The following is a 20,843-nucleotide window of genomic DNA, read 5'->3' as shown; positions in this document are numbered from 1 at the left end:
TTTTGGGTGTCAGGGAAAATGTACGGAGTAAAAAGTACATTATTTTAATTAGGAAAGTAGTGAAGTAAAAGCAGTCATTAACTTTACACCACTGTACAATGAACAGTGTGAACGTCTACTGAACGGTAATAGCACAGAAATAACACCGGAATAAGATTATTTACATGCCGTGACGCTAGGTGGCACCCGTTCGCTTTTACAGCATAGACGCGCATTAAACATATCAACGAAGAAGAAGTACAGCAACATGGCGCCAGCTGTCACAGTGTTTTTGTTGTCATTTTTGTCCAACGTATTGTTTATTTTGGAAGCAGCGGACAGCGATTTCCTGAGTACGTTAGGGGCATGCTACAAACCTATCCGGGACGGTAGACCTACATCTGTCAAGTAAGTGGTCGTTGATCAGAGATATTTTTAGAAGAAAATCACCGAAAAGATTTTCCCAGTCGACTACTGTGAAGTTACATAAGGGAGGGAATGTTATTTATAGTAAGAGTTACATTGAGAAAATCTGACCCATTCAATTAAAATGAATGGCCATCCCTTTAGCAAAATATACACTGAACAAAAATATAAATGCAAAATGTAAAGTGTTGGTCCCATGTTTCATGAGCTATAAGTTATAGATCACAGAAATTATCAATGTGCACAAATTTGTTTTTACATCCCAGTTAGTGAGCATTTCTCCTTTGCCAAGATAATTCATCCACTTGACAAGTGTGGCATATCAAGAAGCTGATTAAACAGCATGATCATTACACAGGTGCACCTTGTGCTGGGGGCAGTAAAAGGCCACTCTAAAATCTGCAGTTTTGTCACACAACACAATGCCACAGATGTCAAAATGTTTGAGGGAGTTCGCAATTGGCATGTTGACTGCAGGAATGTCCACCAGAGCGGTTGCCAGAGAATTGAATGTTCATTACTCTACCATATTCCGCCTCCAACCGGAGACCACGTGTAACCACGCCAGCCAAGGGCCCTCATTTACCAACGTTGCGTAGAAAAGCTTCTAAATTAACTTGTACAAAGAACATTTAGAATGTTCGCAAGTACAAAAAAAGATGCTCGTACACTTGGATTTACACATACCTGTAAGTATTTTTACCTTGATAAATCAGACGCGTTCTAAAACACCGTGCTAGTACACGTGACGTCTCATTTACATAAAGAACCGCCCTAAATGACCATTTATGGTCACAAACCGTCCCTTTAAATCTGCAAGAAATGTCACTAATTTCTGTCCTCCAACCAAGAAGAAATCAAAGAAGACAAAGAAAAACAACTTTTCGGACGCGGAAATAGAACCTTTGATCACCAAAGTAGAAGCAAAACAGGCCGTACTTTTTGGAGCCCTCAGCTTGGGAGCAGGTTAAGAGCTGTGGGAAATTCTGCCTCATCTGAGTGCAGAACAGTTAATGAAATTAAAAAGAAATGGTTTGATTTGAAAACGTAAAACAAAATTATGATATAAGTACAACAGAAGAAGAGCAGAGAGACTCTTCAATGTCTGCTATGGACCAGCACACTGTCTGCTATGGACCAGCACACTGTCTGCTATGGACCAGCACACTGTCTGCTATGGACCAGCACACTGTCTGCTATGGACCAGCACACTGTCTGCTATGGACCAGCACACTGTCTGCTATGGACCAGCACACTGTCTGCTATGGACCAGCACACTGTCTGCTATGGACCAGCACACTGTCTGCTATGGACCAGCACACTGTCTGCTATGGACCAGCACACACACACACACACACACACACACACACACACACACACACACACACACACACACAGTGGGAGAACAAGTATTTGATACACTGCCCGATTTTGCAGGTTTTCCTACTTCCAAAGCATGTAGAGGTCTGTAATTTTTATCATAGGTACACTTCAACTGTGAGAGACGGAATCTAAAACAAAAATCCAGAAAATCACATTGTATGATTTAAGTAATTAATGTGCATTTTAGGCAGGCAATATTCGGCTCCTGGTTGGTTGTGAAATGCCAGACCGATCCGCAATCTCCCGTTGGAATGTTCCAGTGGCCAAAAATCCCAAGGTGGAGAGGACTTTGGTATGCACTGGGATGGTACGTTTCATCTCCCTTTTCTAAGACTGGAGAGAGTTTGGTTGCAGAGATACAATAAAATATGCCTTGGAAAACTAAGTCTACTAATAAGCCAAGCGCCGCTCTCAGCAAAAATACATCTGCACGCTAATTGAAATCACGCTCTCTGCACGATGCAGCTTGTGCCAGATCCTCCACTAAGTCACAATGCAGCTTGGGTCAGATCCTCCACCAAGTCACAATGCCTCATGATGCAGCTGGGCCAGATCCTCCACCAAGTCACAATGCCTCATGATGCAGCTGGGTCAGATCCTCCACCAAGTCACAATGCGTCATGATGCAGCTGGGTCAGATCCTCCACCAAGTCACAATGCCTCATGATGCAGCTGGGTCAGATCCTCCACCAAGTCACAATGCCTCATGATGTAGCTGGGTCAGGTCCTCCACCAAGTCACAATGCCTCATGATGCAGCTGGGTCAGATCCTCCACCAAGTCACAATGCCTCATGATGCAGCTGGGTCAGATCCTCCACCAAGTCACAATGCCTCATGATGCAGCTGGGTCAGGTCCTCCACCAAGTCACAATGCCTCATGATGCTGCTGGGTCAGATCCTCCACCAAGTCACAATGCCTCATGATGCAGCTGGGTCAGATCCTCCACCAAGTCACAATGCGTCATGATGCAGCTGGGTCAGATCCTCCACCAAGTCACAATGCCTCATGATGCAGCTGGGTCAGATCCTCCACCAAGTCACAATGCCTCATGATGTAGCTGGGTCAGGTCCTCCACCAAGTCACAATGCCTCATGATGCAGCTGGGTCAGATCCTCCACCAAGTCACAATGCCTCATGATGCAGCTGGGTCAGATCCTCCACCAAGTCACAATGCCTCATGATGCAGCTGGGTCAGGTCCTCCACCAAGTCACAATGCCTCATGATGCTGCTGGGTCAGATCCTCCACCAAGTCACAATGCCTCATGATGTAGCTGGGTCAGGTCCTCCACCAAGTCACAATGCCTCATAATGCAGCTGGGTCAGATCCTCCACCAAGTCACAATGCCTCATGATGCAGCTGGGTCAGATCCTCCACCAAGTCACAATGCCTCATGATGCAGCTGGGTCAGATCCTCCACCAAGTCACAATGCCTCATGATGCAGCTGGGTCAGATCCTCCACCAAGTCACAATGCCTCATGATGCAGCTGGGTCAGGTCCTCCACCAAGTCACAATGCCTCATGATGCAGCTGGGTGAGGTCCTCCACCAAGTCACAATGCCTCATGATGCAGCTGGGTCAGATCCTCCACCAAGTCACAATGCCTCATGATGCAGCTGGGTCAGATCCTCCACCAAGTCACAATGCCTCATGATGTAGCTGGGTCAGGTCCTCCACCAAGTCACAATGCCTCATGATGCAGCTGGGTCAGATCCTCCACCAAGTCACAATGCCTCATGATGCAGCTGGGTCAGATCCTCCACCAAGTCACAATGCCTCATGATGCAGCTGGGTCAGGTCCTCCACCAAGTCACAATGCCTCATGATGCTGCTGGGTCAGATCCTCCACCAAGTCACAATGCCTCATGATGTAGCTGGGTCAGGTCCTCCACCAAGTCACAATGCCTCATAATGCAGCTGGGTCAGATCCTCCACCAAGTCACAATGCCTCATGATGTAGCTGGGTCAGGTCCTCCACCAAGTCACAATGCCTCATGATGCAGCTGGGTCAGATCCTCCACCAAGTCACAATGCCTCATGATGCAGCTGGGTCAGATCCTCCACCAAGTCACAATGCCTCATGATGCAGCTGGGTCAGATCCTCCATCAAGTCACAATGCCTCATGATGCAGCTGGGTCAGATCCTCCACCAAGTCACAATGCCTCATGATGCAGCTGGGTCAGATCCTCCACCAAGTCACAATGCCTCATGATGCAGCTGGGTCAGGTCCTCCACCAAGTCACAATGCCTCATGATGCAGCTGGGTCAGATCCTCCACCAAGTCACAATGCCTCATGATGCAGCTGGGTCAGGTCCTCCACCAAGTCACAATGCCTCATAATGCAGCTGGGTCAGGTCCTCCACCAAGTCACAATGCCTCATGATGCAGCTGGGTCAGATCCTCCACCAAGTCACAATGCCTCATGATGCAGCTGGGTCAGGTCCTCCACCAAGTCACAATGCCTCATGATGCAGCTGGGTCAGATCCTCCACCAAGTCACAATGCCTCATGATGCAGCTGGGTCAGGTCCTCCACCAAGTCACAATGCCTCATAATGCAGCTGGGTCAGGTCCTCCACCAAGTCACAATGCCTCATGATGCAGCTGGGTCAGATCCTCCACCAAGTCACAATGCCTCATGATGCAGCTGGGTCAGATCCTCCACCAAGTCACAATGCCTCATGATGCAGCTGGGTCAGATCCTCCACCAAGTCACAATGCCTCATGATGCAGCTGGGTCAGGTCCTCCACCAAGTCACAATGCCTCATAATGCAGCTGGGTCAGGTCCTCCACCAAGTCACAATGCCTCATAATGCAGCTGGGTCAGATCCTCCACCAAGTCACAATGCCTCATGATGCAGCTGGGTCAGGTCCTCCACCAAGTCACAATGCCTCATAATGCAGCTGGGTCAGGTCCTCCACCAAGTCACAATGCCTCATAATGCAGCTGGGTCAGATCCTCCACCAAGTCACAATGCCTCATGATGCAGCTGGGTCAGATCCTCCACCAAGTCACAATGCCTCATAATGCAGCTGGGTCAGATCCTCCACCAAGTCACAATGCCTCATGATGCAGCTGGGTCAGGTCCTCCACCAAGTCACAATGCCTCATGATGCAGCAGGGTCAGATCCTCCACCAAGTCACAATGCCTCATGATGCAGCAGGGTCAGATCCTCCACCAAGTCACAATGCCTCATAACGCAGCTGGGTCAGATCCTCCACCAAGTCACAATGCTTCATGATGCAGCTGGGTCAGGTCCTCCACCAAGTCACAATGCCTCATAATGCAGCTGGGTCAGGTCCTCCACCAAGTCACAATGCCTCATAATGCAGCTGGGTCAGATCCTCCACCAAGTCACAATGCCTCATGATGCAGCAGGGTCAGATCCTCCACCAAGTCACAATGCCTCATAACGCAGCTGGGTCAGGTCCTCCACCAAGTCACAATGCCTCATGATGCAGCTGGGTCAGGTCCTCCACCAAGTCACAATGCCTCATGATGCAGCTGGGTCAGATCCTCCACCAAGTCACAATGCCTCATGATGCAGCTGGGTCAGGTCCTCCACCAAGTCACAATGCCTCATGATGCAGCTGGGTCAGGTCCTCCACCAAGTCACAATGCCTCATAATGCAGCTGGGTCAGGTCCTCCAAATCACAATGCTTTTTCTATCATTTAACAGGTTTATCTCAATTTCCTCCAACCTTACATACCACTTTGCTTTCTAATTCACTATTATTCAATTAGGCTTAAATGGTTTCATGTTTATAGAATTCGATAGAAAACTATTAGTAGTTTTAAAATAAACAAAATAAATACATGAATAAACTATATATATATATAAACTATTCATATATTATATTTTATATTATATATACTATATATATAAACTATTCATATATTATATTTTATATTATATATACTATATATATAAACTATTCATATATTATATTTTATATTATATATACTATATATATAAACTATTCATATATTATATTTTATATTATATATACTATATATATAAACTATTCATATATTATATTTTATATTATATATACTATATATATAAACTATTCATATATTATATTTTATATTATATATACTATATATATAAACTATTCATATATTATATTTTATATTATATATACTATATATATAAACTATTCATATATTATATTTTATATTATATATACTATATATATAAACTATTCATATATTATATTTTATATTATATATACTATATATATAAACTATTCATATATTATATTTTATATTATATATACTATATATATAAACTATTCATATATTATATTTTATATTATATACTATATATATAAACTATTCATATATTATATTTTATATTATATATACTATATATATAAACTATTCATATATTATATTTTATATTATATATACTATATATATAAACTATTCATATATTATATTTTATATTATATATACTATATATATAAACTATTCATATATTATATTTTATATTATATATACTATATATATAAACTATTCATATATTATATTTTATATTATATATACTATATATATAAACTATTCATATATTATATTTTATATTATATATACTATATATATAAACTATTCATATATTATATTTTATATTATATATACTATATATATAAACTATTCATATATTATATTTTATATTATATATACTATATATATAAACTATTCATATATTATATTTTTTCTTCATAGTTCCATGAAAAAAATGGCCTTTTATGAACATTTCATGCAAGTCTACATAATTTAACATATTAGCAGAATATATATTTTTAATAACATACAAATTACCTAAATTCCAGACGGAGTAGGGCCTACCCTTCCACCCCAGACAGAGTAGGGCCTACCCTTCCACCCCAGACAGAGTAGGGCCTACCCTTCCACCCCAGACAGAGTAGGGCCTACCCTTCCACCCCAGACAGAGTAGGGCCTACCCTTCCACCCCAGACAGAGTAGGGCCTACCCTTCCACCCCAGACAGAGTAGGGCCTACCCTTCCACCCCAGACAGAGTAGGGCCTACCCTTCCACCCCAGACAGAGTAGGGCCTACCCTTCCACCCCAGACAGAGTAGGGCCTACCTTTCCACCCCAGATAGAGTAGGCCTACCTTTCCACCCCAGACAGAGTAGGGCCTACCTTTCATCCCCAGACAGAGTAGGGCCCACCGATGCAGAAAAATGTAAGCTTTAATGAACTGCTGGCTACTCTTCTTCTGTGGTTTAACCCAATGAGAGAAGGTCACAAGTGTTTCCCTAAAAGCTGTCTGGGTTTAAACATCTTCTATTGGACAGAAAGTTAATGGCTTAATCAATTGATAGTGACAGAATTCGATTACTTCCCAAGCAAAGTCAATTTTTTTTGTCTCCTCAGCTATCGAAGGTTGTAGTTCAGCCTCAATGTCAAATAAACTAAACAATGATATTCCCTTATGCATCGGAGTCACATCTTTCCCAGCTTCACTATATATACAGCAGTATGTGGACACCCCTTCAAATGAGTGGATTCGGCTATTTCAGCCACACCTGTTGCTGACAGGCCCTGTCCTGTTTCAGCATGACAATGCCCCCGTGCACAAAGCGAGGTCCATACTGAAATGGTTTGTCGAGATCAGTGTGGAAGACCATTGAATGGCCTGCACAGAGCCCTGACCTCAACCCCATCGGACACTTTTGGGATGAATTGGAACGCTGACTGTGAGCCAGACCTAATCACCTAACATCGGTGCCCGACCTCACTAATGCTCTTATGGCTGAATGGAAGCAAGTCCCTGCAGCAATGTTCCAACATCTAGTGGAAAGCCTTCTCAGAAGAGTGGAGGCTGTTATAGCAGCAAAGAGGGGACCAACTCCATATTAATGCCCATGATTTTGGAATAAGATGTTCTACGAACAGGTGTCCACATACAGTCCTGGTTTTAACTTAATAGCCCTTCACTGACACAGAGGAAGGCTATTTAAAGAGTGTATGGTGGGTGGAGGAAATTACCTACAAATCTATGGATATAGCAGTTTATAGCCTAATGTCTGTCTATCAGGTAGGACCAACTCTTCTTTCTTAAATAGGAAGACATAGGCTCCAACACAAAGCCCTCTTGTTGTTAGTAGAGTCTAATTAAAATGAAGATGGTTTAAATTAATTGTACCTACTGGAATTTGCCTACTTTCAGCACCGTGAGCTGTCCATTTCTGATTGATTGTGGCAGCTGCTGCTTCAAGTTTCAGAACCACAATGTCAGTTACTAGAATCTGTCTTAATGTGAGGTCAATAACTCAATAACCCAAGTGCATGTTTTGGGACTAGGCCTAATCAAACATTATTTTCAGAAGAAACCTTTGACTCTCCTCTTGAACTACCACTGTAGACCTATACAGCACAGTCATTGGTTAATAAGGAGCACACAAAAAAAAAAGAAGAGCAGAGCAGGCTGGGGATCAGGGTTGGAATATCCATTGCAGTGTGTAATGCAGCCTAGTTTTATTCACACCATCCCAGCAGCACAAAAACACTCAGGAAGGAAGTACATTTTCATAGATATATAACTTTGCTATGTGCTTCTACGAGAATGTACTTTAACCTGCTGTATAACCTGCTGTATAACCTGCCTGTATAACCTGCTGTATAACCTGCTGTATAACTATAAACCTGCTGTATAACCTGCTGTATAACTAATACCCTGCTGTATAACCTGCTGTATAACCTGCCTTGTAATAACCTGCTGTATAACCTGCTGTATAACCCTTGCTGTAATAACTATAACCTCTGTATAACCTGCCTGTATAACCTGCTGTATAACCTGTCTTGTATAACCTGCCTGTATAACCTGCTTGTATAAAACTATAACCTGCTGTATAACCTGCTGTATAACCTCGCTGTAATAACCTGCTGTATAACTATAACCTGCTGTATACCGCTTATAACCTGCTGTATAAACCTGCTGTATAACCTGCTGTATAACCTGACTGTATAACCTGCTGTATAACCTGCTGTTACCTAACCTGCTGTATAACTAACTGCTGTATAACCTGCTGTATAACCTGCTGTATAACCTGCTGTATAAACCTGCTGTATAACCTGCTGTAATAGACCTGCTGTAAACCTGCTGTATAACCCTGCTGTATAACCTGCTGTATAACATGTCCTGTATAACCTGCTGTATAACCTGCTGTATAACCTGCTTGTATAACCTGCTGTAATAACCTGCTGTATAACCTGCTGTATAACCTGCGGTATAACCTGCTGTATAACCTGCTGTATAACCTGCTGTATAACTATAACCTGCTGTATAACCTGCTGTATAACCTGCTGTATAACCTGCTGTATAACCTGTATAACCTGCTGTATAACTATAACCTGCTGTATAACCTGCTGTATAACCTGCTGTATAACCTGCTGTATAACCTGCTGTATAACCTGCTGTATAACCTGCTGTATAACCTGCTGTATAACTTATAACCTGCTGTATAACTATAACCTGCTGTATAACTATAACCTGCTGTATAACTATACCTGCTGTATAACCTGCTGTATAACCTGCTGTATAACCTGCTGTATAACCTGCTGTATAACCTATAACCTGCTGTATACTATAATAACCTGCTGTATAACTATAACCTGCTGTATAACTATAACCTGCTGTATAACCTGCTGTATAACCTGCTGTATAACCTGCTGTATAACCTGCTGTATAACTATAACCTGCTGTATAACCTGCTGTATAACCTGCTGTATAACTATAACCTGCTGTATAACCTGCTGTATAACCTGCTGTATAACTATAACCTGCTGTATAACCTGCTGTATAACTATAACCTGCTGTATAAACTATAACCTGCTGTATAACCCTGCTGTATAACTATAACCTGCTGTATACCTGCTGTAATAACTATAACCTGCTGTATAACCTGCTGTATAACCTGCTGTATAACCTGCTGTATAACCTGCTGTATAACCTGCTGTATAACCTGCTGTATAACTATAACCTGCTGTATAACTATAACCTGCTGTATAACTATAACCTGCTGTATAACCTGCTGTATAACCTGCTGTATAACCTGCTGTATAACTATAACCTGCCTGTATAACTATAACCTGCTGTATAACCTGCTGTATAACCTGCTGTATAACCTGCTGTATAACCTGCTGTATAACCTGCTGTATAACCTGCTGTATAACTATAACCTGCTGTATAACCTGCTGTATAACCTGCTGTATAACCTGCTGTATAACCTGCTGTATAACTATAACCTGCTGTATAACCTGCTGTATAACTATAACCTGCTGTATAACCTGCTGTATAACTATATACCTGCTGTATAACCTGCTGTATAACCTGCTGTATAACTATAACCTGCTGTATAACCTGCTGTAATAGCCTGCTGTATAACCTGCTGTATAACCTGCTGTATAACCTGCTGTATAACTGCTGTATAACCTTTAACCTGCTGTATAACCTGCTGTATAACCTTCTGTATAACTATAGCCTGCTGTATAAACCTGCTGTATAACTATACCTGCGGTATAACCTTCTGTATAACTATAACCTGCTGTATAACCTGCTGTATAACTATAACCTGCTGTATAACCTGCTGTATAACCTTCTGTATAACTATAACCTGCTGTATAACCTGCTGTATAACCTGCTGTATAACCTGCTGTATAACTATAACCTGCTGTATAACTATAACCTGCTGTATAACCTGCTGTATAACTATAACCTGCTGTATAGCCTGCTGTATAACCTGCTGTATAACCTGCTGTATAACTATAACCTGCTGTATAGCCTGCTGTATAACCTGCTGTATAACTATAACCTGCTGTATAGCCTGCTGTATAACTATAACCTTGCTGTATAACTATAACCTGCTGTATAACCTGCTGTATAACTATAACCTGCTGTATAACCTGCTGTATAACCTGCTGTATAACTATAACCTGCTGTATAGCCTGCTGTATAACTATAACCTTGCTGTATAACTATAACCTGCTGTATAACCTGCTGTATAACTATAACCTTGCTGTATAACTATAACCTGCTGTATAACCTGCTGTATAACTATAACCTGCTGTATAACTATAACCTGCTGTATAACTATAGCCTGCTGTATAACTATAACCTCCTGTATAACCTGCTGTATAACTATAGCCTGCTGTATAACTATAACCTCCTGTATAACCTGCTGTATAACCTGCTGTATAGCCCACAGGCTATGGATCATTTGATTGAGACCACACTGAATAGCCTGTAAGCTCATTTGATATTATCTGACGTCAATATCTAGCCATCATTACAAATGACATGACCCTCCCCTGTGTTAAAACAAATACTAAACACAAAGCATGGTCCCTCCCCCATTTTCCTCCAGGTAACCATTCTGTCAAATATGATCCATCCCTAAACAGTGTTTTATTAACAAACCCTCATTATTTTGACATGCTGTTGTTCAGGACATATCCCAGAACATATCCCCGACCACATGAATACCTTAATGTGTCTGAGCTGTTTGTTCAGGACATATCCCCGACCACATGAACCCCTTAATGTGTCTGAGCTGTTTGTTCAGGACATATCCCAGGACATATCCCCGACCACATGAATACCTTAATGTATCTGAGCTGTTTGTTCAGGACATATCCCCGACCACATGAACCCCTTAATGTGTCTGAGCTGTTTGTTCTTGTCATTTCCCAGGACATATCCCCGACCACATGAATACCTTAATGTATCTGAGCTGTTGTTCTTGTCATTTCCCAGGACATATCCCCGACCACATGAATACCTTAATGTGTCTGAGCTGCCAGCAGTTTGGGACTGGAGAAACATTGAGGGGAAAAACTATGCCAGCATCACGAGGAACCAACACATTCCACAGTACTGCGGCTCGTGCTGGGCCATGGGATCTAGCAGTGCAATTGCCGGTAATTTCTCCTCCACAATGTTATACAATGTTGCCAATAATACACATTTGACCATTTCTGGACTGATATAACTCACTAACTTGTTACAATGTAACAATGAACTTAACATGAACTATTAACTAGTTACAATGTAACAACATTGTAACAATGATCTTAACGTGAACAATTAACATTGTAACAATGATCTTAACGTGAACAATTAACATGTTACAATGATCTTAACGTGAACAATTAACATGTTACAATGTAACAAATCACAAGCTGTCATTATTGTTACAAATGTCACTCCGTATTATATTTTTACAGGCTAACCTTGTGATAAAAGTGATCTAATAAACGTATTTACAGTCATGCCTATCATATCAATACATTTGTTGACGTTTGTTGTTTCCCCCCCCCAGATCGTATCAACATCAAGCGTGGTGGTACGTGGCCGTCAGCCTATCTGTCTGTCCAGAACGTGATAGACTGTGGCCATGCTGGGTCCTGCTACGGAGGAGACCACACAGGGGTGTACCAATACGCTCACCAGAAGGGTATCCCCGACGAGACATGCAACAACTATCAGGCTAAGAACCAAAGTAGGGCCTATAACATGTCTTTTAACATCTTGGTTTTTTATCCTGCATCTTGTTTTGATTTGTGCTAGTTCCTCATAACACCTGATTTGGGTGATAAGAGTGGGTGATATTTTTCTGTACACGCTAGTTTAAAGCAGTGCACTATGGGGGATAGGGGGCATGGATTGTCACATTTGAATTTTGTCTCATAACATCATCACTCATCCTTGTGTATAATTTCCATTCACAAATACACTTTGGCAGTTTCCATCACTCATCCTTGTGCATAATTTCCATTCACAAATACACTTTGGCAGTTTCCATCACTCATCCTTGTGCATAATTTCCATTCACAAATACACTTTGGCGGTTTACATTACATGTTCCATCACTCACCCTTGTGGTCTCTATGTTCAACAGAGTGTGAGCTGTTCAACCAGTGAGCTCTATGTTCTACAGAGTGTGAGCTGTTCAACCAGTGAGCTCTATGTTCTACAGAGTGTGAGCTGTTCAACCAGTGAGCCTCATGTTCTACAGAGTGTGAGCTGTTCAACCAGTGAGCTCTATGTTCTACAGAGTGTGAGCTGTTCAACCAGTGAGCTCTATGTTCTACAGAGTGTGAGCTGTTAAACCAGTGAGCTCTATGTTCTACAGAGTGTGAGCTGTTCAACCAGTGAGCTCTATGTTCTACAGAGTGTGAGCTGTTCAACCAGTGAGCTCTATGTTCTACAGAGCGTGAGCTGTTCAACCAGTGAGCCTCATGTTCTACAGAGTGTGAGCTGTTCAACAGAGTGTGAGCTGTTCAACCAGTGAGCTCTATGTTCAACCAGTGAGCTCTATGTTCAACAGAGTGTGAGCTGTTCAACCAGTGTGGGACCTGTTCCTCTGATGCGTGTGCTGTGGTGCAGAACTACACCCTGTGGAAGGTAGGAGACTACGGGGAGGTGTCAGGACGAAACCAGATGAAGGCTGAGATATACACCAACGGGCCAATCAGGTGAGATCTGTGTTGTTTGGTTAGTCATGTTAACATTTCTCTCAGTCTGAAGAACAAAATCACAAGTAAAAGTTTTTTTTTTAAATTTAATTAATAAAAAAATCAAGAAGTAGAAAATTGGATTTTCCCATTTTGAATCTCAAAATAATACAATATTTTTTGATATCAACAAAATGCCCTTTTTTAGCCTTGTGTTGAAATGTATAACGTTAGCAATACGTACGTGTAATACATGTAGTAAAATGTCCTTTGTAACTTGTGTTCTTGCTTTTGATAAACCTCATTCTCACATTGTGGCTGTTGTTCCGTCCTCTCCTCCAGCTGCGGTGTGATGGCTACGAAGGGCCTGGAGGCGTATCGTGGTGGTGTGTTTGCCGAGTTCCACCCCTTGTCTCTAATGAACCATATCATCTCTGTAGCAGGCTGGGGGGTGGCGGAGGACGGGACAGAGTACTGGGTGGTCCGCAACTCCTGGGGAGAGCCTTGGGTTAGTCTGTCTTGTACAATACATTCATTATTTGACTTGTATGGAATATTTACTCATTGAAAGACTGGACAACATACACAATATGTACAAAAGTATGTGGACACCCCTTCAAATGAGTGGATTCAGCTATTTCAGCCTCACCTGTTGCTGACAGGTATATAATTTTGAGCACACAGCCATGCAATCTCCATAGACAAATCCTGGCAGTAGAATGGTCTTACTGAAGAGCTCAGTGACTTTCAACGTTCCAGAAAAGATGTCTGGGTTTAAACGTGTTCTATTGTACAGAAAGTGAATAGCTTAAGCAAGATGGCGCCGACAGTCATGGCAGCTCTGCAACTTTGCAGTAATTCGTTTTTTTTGTGCTCCATAACACCACCGGCGGAGTGGATCCTTTGTTCGTACCCCCTCAGGGAAATGGAACTTATTTCAGAAGCTCCAAGACTCCGCTGGAGGAGAAAAGAGGTATTCGGAGTGGACTTCTAGTCCGACTCAGGAGGCGCGCACACCATCCACCGCTTCCGAGTATATTACTCGCTAATTTTCAGTCCCTGGACAATAAAGTAGATGAGCTCAGATTGAGGATCTCATTCCAGAGAGATATCAGGGACTGTAACATACTCTGTTATTCTGTCCCCTTCCATACAGCCAGCTGGGTTCTTAGTACATCACACAGACAGGAATAAAGAACTCTCTGAGAATAATTAACTACTTATGGTGTGATTGTAACAACATACAGAAACTCAAGTCCTTTTGTTCACCGACCAAGAATACCTCAATCAAATGTCGACCGTATTACCTCTCAAGAGAATTCTCTTTCGGTTATAGTCACAGCCGTGTATATCCCCCTCAAGCTGATACCATGGCAGCCCTCAAAGAACTACACTGGAAACCACATATCCCGAGGCTGAATTTTATTGTAGCTGGGGATTTTAACAAATTTGAGGAAAAAACTACCGAAGTTCTGCCAACACATTGACTGTAGTACTCGCTCTGGAATAACATTGGACCACTGCTACTCAACTTTTCGAAATGCCAAGAAGGCGGACACCGAGGTCTTGCTTCCAGACAAGCTAAACACCTTCTTCGCCCGCTTTGAGGATAACACAGTGCCACTGACACGGCCTGCTACCAAAGACTGTGCGCTCTCCTTCTCCGTGGCCGACGTGATCAAGACATTTAAACGTGTTAACCATCGCAAGGTTTCAGGCCCAGACGGCATCCCTAGCCGCATCCTCAGAGCATGCACAGACTAGCTGGCTGAAGTGTTTACGGACATATTCAATCTCTCCCTATCCCAGTCTGTTGTCCCCACTTTCTTCAAGATGACCACCATTGTTCATGTACCCAAGAAAGCAAAGGTAACTGAACTAAATGATTATCGCCCCGTAGCACTCACTTCCGTCATCATGAAGTGTTTTGAGAGACTAGTCAAGGATCATATCACCGTCTACCTTACCTGACACCCTAGACCCACTTCAATTTGCTTACCGCCCCAATAGATCCACAGATGATGCAATCGCCATCACACCGCCCTACCCCATCTGGACAAGAGGAATACCAATGTTAGAATGCTGTCCATTGACTACAGCTCAGCATTTAACACCATAGTACCCTCCAAGCTCATCATTCAGCTCAGGGCCCTGGCTCTGAACCCTGCCCTGTGAAACTGGATCCTGGACTTCCTGTCGGGCCACCCCAGGTGGTGAAGGTAGGAAACAACATCTCCACTTCGCTGATCCTCAACACAGGGGCCCCACAAGGGTGCATGATCAGCCCCCTTCTGTAGTCCCTGTTCACCCATGACTGCGTGGCCACGCAAGACTCCAACTCATCAAATGGTCCACACAGACAACCTCAGGAGGCTGAAGAAATTTGGCTTGGCCCCTAAAACCCCCACAAACTTTTACAGATGCACAATTGAGAGCATCTTGTTGGGCTGTATTACCGCCTGTTACAGCAACTGCACTGCCTGCAACCGCAGGACTCTCCAGAGGCAACAGTCTAGAAGGAGATCCCACATATGCTGGGCACTTGTTGGCTGCTTTTCCTTCACTCTGCGGTCCAACTCATTCCAAACATAAACATAAAATTTGATTTGTTTTGTTTTCATCAATTGATAGACAGAATTATATTACTCCCCAAGTAAAGTCAAAAATGTTTTGTCTCCTCGGCTATAGAAGGTTGTAGTTCAGCCTCGGAATGTCAAAGAAACTTAACAATGACGTCTGTCTTCTGTTACAACACTCACTACCGAGTTCCAAACTGCCTCTGGAAGCAACGTCAGCACAAGAACTATTCGTCGGGAGCTTCATGAAATGGGTTTCCATGGCCGAGCAGCTGCACACAAGCCTAAGATCACCATGTGTAATGCCAAGCGTCGGCTGGAGTGGTGTAAAACTCACCGCCATTGGACTCTGGAGCAGTAGAAACACGTTCTCTGGAGTGATGAATCACGCTTCACCCTCTGGCAGTCCGACAGAGGAATCTGGGTTTGCGTTTGGAGCACGCTACCTTCCCCAATGCATAGTGCCTGTAAAGTTTGGTGGAGGAGGAATAATGGTATGGGGCTGTTTTTCGTGGTTCAGGCCCCTTAGTTCAAGTGAAATATTAACGCTACAGCATACAATTACATTCTACACGATTCTGTGAATCCAACTTTGTGGCAACAGTTTGGGGAAGGCTCTTTCCTGTTTCAGCATGAACAATGCCCCCGTGCACAAAGTGAGGTTCCTACAGAAATGGTTTGTTGAGATCAGTGTGAAGGGATTTGAATGGCCTGCACAGAGCCCTGACCTCAACCCCATCGAACACCTTTGGGATGAATTGGAACGCCGACTGCAAGCCAGGCCTAATCACCCCCAACATCAGAGCCCGACCTCACTAATGCTCTTGTGGCTGAATGGAAGCAGGTCCCCGCAGCAATGTTCCAACATCTAGTGGAAAGCCTTCCCAGAAGAGTGGAGGCTGTTGTAGCAGCAATGTTCCAACATCTAGTGGAAAGCCTTCCCAGAAGAGTGGAGGCTGTTATAGCAGCAATGTTCCAACATCTAGTGGAAAGCCTTCCCAGAAGAGTGGAGGCTGTTATAGCAGCAATATTCCAACATCTAGTGGAAAGCCTTCCCAGAAGAGTGGAGGCTGTTATAGCAGCAATGTTCCAACATCTAGTGGAAAGCCTTCCCAGAAGAGTGGAGGCTGTTATAGCAGCAATGTTCCAACATCTAGTGGAAAGCCTTCCCAGAAGAGTGGAGGCTGTTATAGCAGCAAAGGGGGGAACAACTCCATATTAATGCCCATGATTTTGGAATGTGATGTTCGAAGAGCAGGTGTCTACATACTGTTGGTCATGTAGTGTATGAGCTTCCCTTTCTGTTGTTCCTGTTTTGGATGATTTTATAGATTAGGGCCAAACGGTGTCTTTTACTCATCTATACATAAATGATGTGTTTTATTTTGTGTTTCTGCAGGGAGAGTACGGCTGGGCGAGGATCGTAACCAGTGCTTATAAAGGAGGGAAAGGTAACTGGTACAACCTGGCCATAGAGAAGAGCTGTGCTTACGGAGACCCCATCATTACATAGAGGACAAGAGGAAATGACTGACCTGATCACTGAATATTAATACTGGAGAATACCGTGCGTCACTCAAAACACTTGATCGGTGCTGCCGTCAACAGGAAGTGGTGTCAAATGGTTCCCATAGTAGGACGTTCAAGTTGATAGGGACATCATTAAAAAAAAATCTTCGAGTCAAGCTGCTGATCTAGGATCAGTTTAGCCTTTTAGATTGTAGTGAATAAGAACTACATGGAGAGAGAGGATCTGATCCGAGATCAGCACTCCTACTGTGAGAAGCTTTGTGAATATAGGACCTGGAGCCTACCTCGTCCTTCATTAGTAGCCTCTCTCCTCCTCTCCTTTCCTTCTCTACTCCTCATCTACCTCCTCTCTCCTCCTCTCCTACCTCCTCTCTCCTGCTCTCTCCTCCTCCTCTCCCAACTCCTCATCTCCTTATCTCCTCCTTCTCTCCTCTCCTACCTCCTCCTCTCCTACCTCGTCCTTCATTAGTAGCCTCTCTCCTCCTTCTCTCCTCCTCTCCTACCTCGTCCTTCATTAGTAGCCTCTCCTACCTCCTTCTCTCCTCCTCCTCTCCTACCTCTTCCTCTCTCCTCCTCTCCTACCTCCTTCTCTCCTCCTCTCTCCTCTCCTACCTCCTTCTCTCCTCCTCCTCTCCTACCTCCTCCTCTCTCCTACCTCCTCCTCTCTCCTACCTCTTCCTCTCTCCTCCTCTCCTACCTCCTCCTCTCTCCTACCTCCTCCTCTCTCCTACCTCTTCCTCTCTCCTACCTCTCCTACCTCCTCCTCTCTCCTACCTCTTCCTCTCTCCTACCTCTTCCTCTCTCCTCCTCTCCTACCTCCTCCTCTCTCCTCTCTCCTACCTCCTCCTCTCTCCTACCTCTTCCTCTCCTACCTCCTCCTCTCTCCTCTCTCCTACCTCCTCCTCTCTCCTACCTCTTCCTCTCTCCTCCTCTCCTACCTCCTCCTCTCTCCTCCTCTCCTACCTCCTCCTCTCCTACCTCCTCCTCTCTCCTCCTCCTCTCCCTCCTACCCTGGCCAGGGAGAGAGACGGATGGATAGACACATCTAAGATGCTTTTCTATCATTTATAGGTCTGTATTCATAAAGCAACCGAGTATGAGTGCTGATCTAGGATCAGTGTAGCCTTTTAGATTGTTGTGAATAAGAACTACATGGACAGAGAGGATCTGATCTGAGATCAGCACTCCTACTGTGAGACGCTTTGTAAATATGGGCAGTTCTCTGTAACTAATCGCTAATTTTCCACTGATATTAGGAGTTTAATCTGAACATTTGTTTCTCAGGCCATGGCTTTCAGCTCACTCAAGGTCCTGCGACGGACTCCTTTCAACTCAATGTTTCAGTCTTGTGACAACACTGTCAAACACAACGACACTAAACCACACGACACACTAATTCTGTACAGGGCTATTTAACTGGTGTTTATTAATTAACAAATGTCTTTGAAAAGAATAAACAATGATTTTTTTTGTGCCTTTTTTCTCCTCCATTTGGTTTGTAGTTTGTACAGCAAAACATGGCTCTAAACTAACCCGGTTTAAGCTGGTAATTGTACCTTAAAGCTGTTCATGGGTCAGGAAAGGTTAGGATGATCAGGATAATCTGGTTAGTTACATTACGCTCCTGATCTTTTCTTAGATTGGATAGTTTGCCAATCTGAGAGTCCAGTCCTGATGGTCAAATCCCAGATACAAACTAATCTCTACATGCGAGGCTGTTGTCGTTAGTTTAGTAAATTAGATAGCCGCTCTAAAGACGTTAATCTCGTTTAAAGGCCCAGTTCAGTCAAAAACATATATATTTTTTAATATATATACTTCCACACTATGAGGTTGGAATGATACTGTGGAATGAAGGAAATTATGACAATGTTATTTTAGAGTAAGAGCTGTTTTGAAAAGGCTGCTTGAAATGTCAGCCTGTTTTCTGTGGGATGGAGTTGTAATTTGTTTGTCTGTCATCACAATACCATCACAGCAGTACAGTATGCCTTAACTGCTCACCAATACCATCACAGCAGTACAGTATGCCTTAACCGCTCACCAATACCATCACAGCAGTACAGTATGCCTTAACTGTTCACCAATACCATCACAGCAGTACAGTATGCCTTAACTGCTCACCAATACCATCACAGCAGTACAGTATGCCTTAACCGCTCACCAATACCATCACAGCAGTACAGTATGCCTTAACTGCTCACCAATACCATCACAGCAGTACAGTATGCCTTAACTGCTCACCAATACCATCACAGCAGTACAGTATGCCTTAAACTGCTCACCAATACCAGCACAGCAGTACAGTATGCCTTAACTGCTCACCAATACCATCACAGCAGTACAGTATGCCTTAAACTGCTCACCAATACCAGCACAGCAGTACAGTATGCCTTAACTGCTCACCAATACCATCACAGCAGTACAGTATGCCTTAAACTGCTCACCAATACCATCACAGCAGTACAGCATGCCTTAACTGCTCACCAATACCATCACAGCAGTACAGTATGCCTTAACTGCTCACCAATACCATCACAGCAGTACAGTATGCCTTAACCGCTCACCAATACCATCACAGCAGTACAGTATGCCTGAACTGCTCACCAATACCATCACAGAACCAGAACGTGGTTCTATTGGAACAGAACGTGGTTCTATTGGACCAGAACGTGGTTCTATTTGAACAGAACGTGGTTCTATTGGAACAGAACGTGGTTCTATTTGAACAGAACCTGGTTCTATTTGACCAGAACCTGGTTCTATTTGAGATGCTGCAACAAAACCGAAGGTGCCAAGCTATGGGGCAGTGGGGTTGGCTTAGATTGTTGAATACATGTAAACTATATTTAGTCTCCAATGTTGATTGAAAAAATAAAGTTGCACAATGAGCACTTGTTATCTCTCAAATACATCGTAACAGTTGTTGGTTAGCTAGCTAGCTAAATGACATGAAATCCGTCAAACACCTCAAGATAAAGATGAAACGAGCCACTTGTGATTCCCCTCATGGCAGTTTCTTGTTCATTGTTGGTAGCTGTCTGGCCATCCAGACTCACGACAACACACGGACTCCTGCCCCCATTGAAGCGTACGCATCGTTTTCCGGACGTTGTCGGGTAACCCATCTCCTGGTTTTTAGGAGGACCATGTGGGGGGGTTTCACACTCGGTGATGCACCTTAAAGGTAGTTGCCAACTGCCATATAATATGAAATCCACAGAAGAAGAAACGTGAAGATAAGAGATTAAGGGAAACGAACTTGGTTTCCCCTTTTATCTGTGGAGTAATTGGGAGTAGAGAAACACACGATTTTGTATCATTCAAAAATGGGTCAAAATTCTATAATAGATCCAGCTAAAAAGAAAAAGGACCATATAATTTCAGGTCAAATAAAAACACCATGTTTATCTCCCAGAACAAATGAGCTAGAAACAGCCAGCTAGCTAAATGTCCATGAA

General features: G+C 43.2%; 1 protein-coding gene across 2 annotated transcripts; it reads left to right on the top strand.

The window, feature by feature from the left end:
- The first annotated feature begins 212 nt into the window (after positions 1–212).
- LOC109884681 (cathepsin Z) lies at positions 213–18,861 on the top strand. Of its 2 annotated transcripts, none has more exons than XM_031810333.1 (6): positions 213–387; positions 11,577–11,740; positions 12,142–12,321; positions 13,150–13,297; positions 13,717–13,784; positions 17,252–18,861. In XM_031810333.1, the coding sequence occupies exons 1-6, from the start codon at positions 248–250 to the stop codon at positions 17,290–17,292; spliced, it is 741 nt and encodes a 246-aa protein (XP_031666193.1). In that variant the 5' UTR covers positions 213–247; the 3' UTR covers positions 17,293–18,861. The 2 variants fall into 2 exon arrangements, with proteins under 2 accessions (XP_031666193.1, XP_031666192.1); XM_031810332.1 differs by having other exon boundaries at positions 13,619–13,784.
- Positions 18,862–20,843: the final 1,982 nt, after the last annotated feature.

Source organism: Oncorhynchus kisutch, linkage group LG30 (genome assembly GCF_002021735.2).
Source record: "Oncorhynchus kisutch isolate 150728-3 linkage group LG30, Okis_V2, whole genome shotgun sequence".
In the NCBI taxonomy this organism is placed as follows: Eukaryota; Metazoa; Chordata; class Actinopteri; order Salmoniformes; family Salmonidae; genus Oncorhynchus; species Oncorhynchus kisutch.
This window is presented reverse-complemented; position numbering and strand designations above follow the sequence as displayed.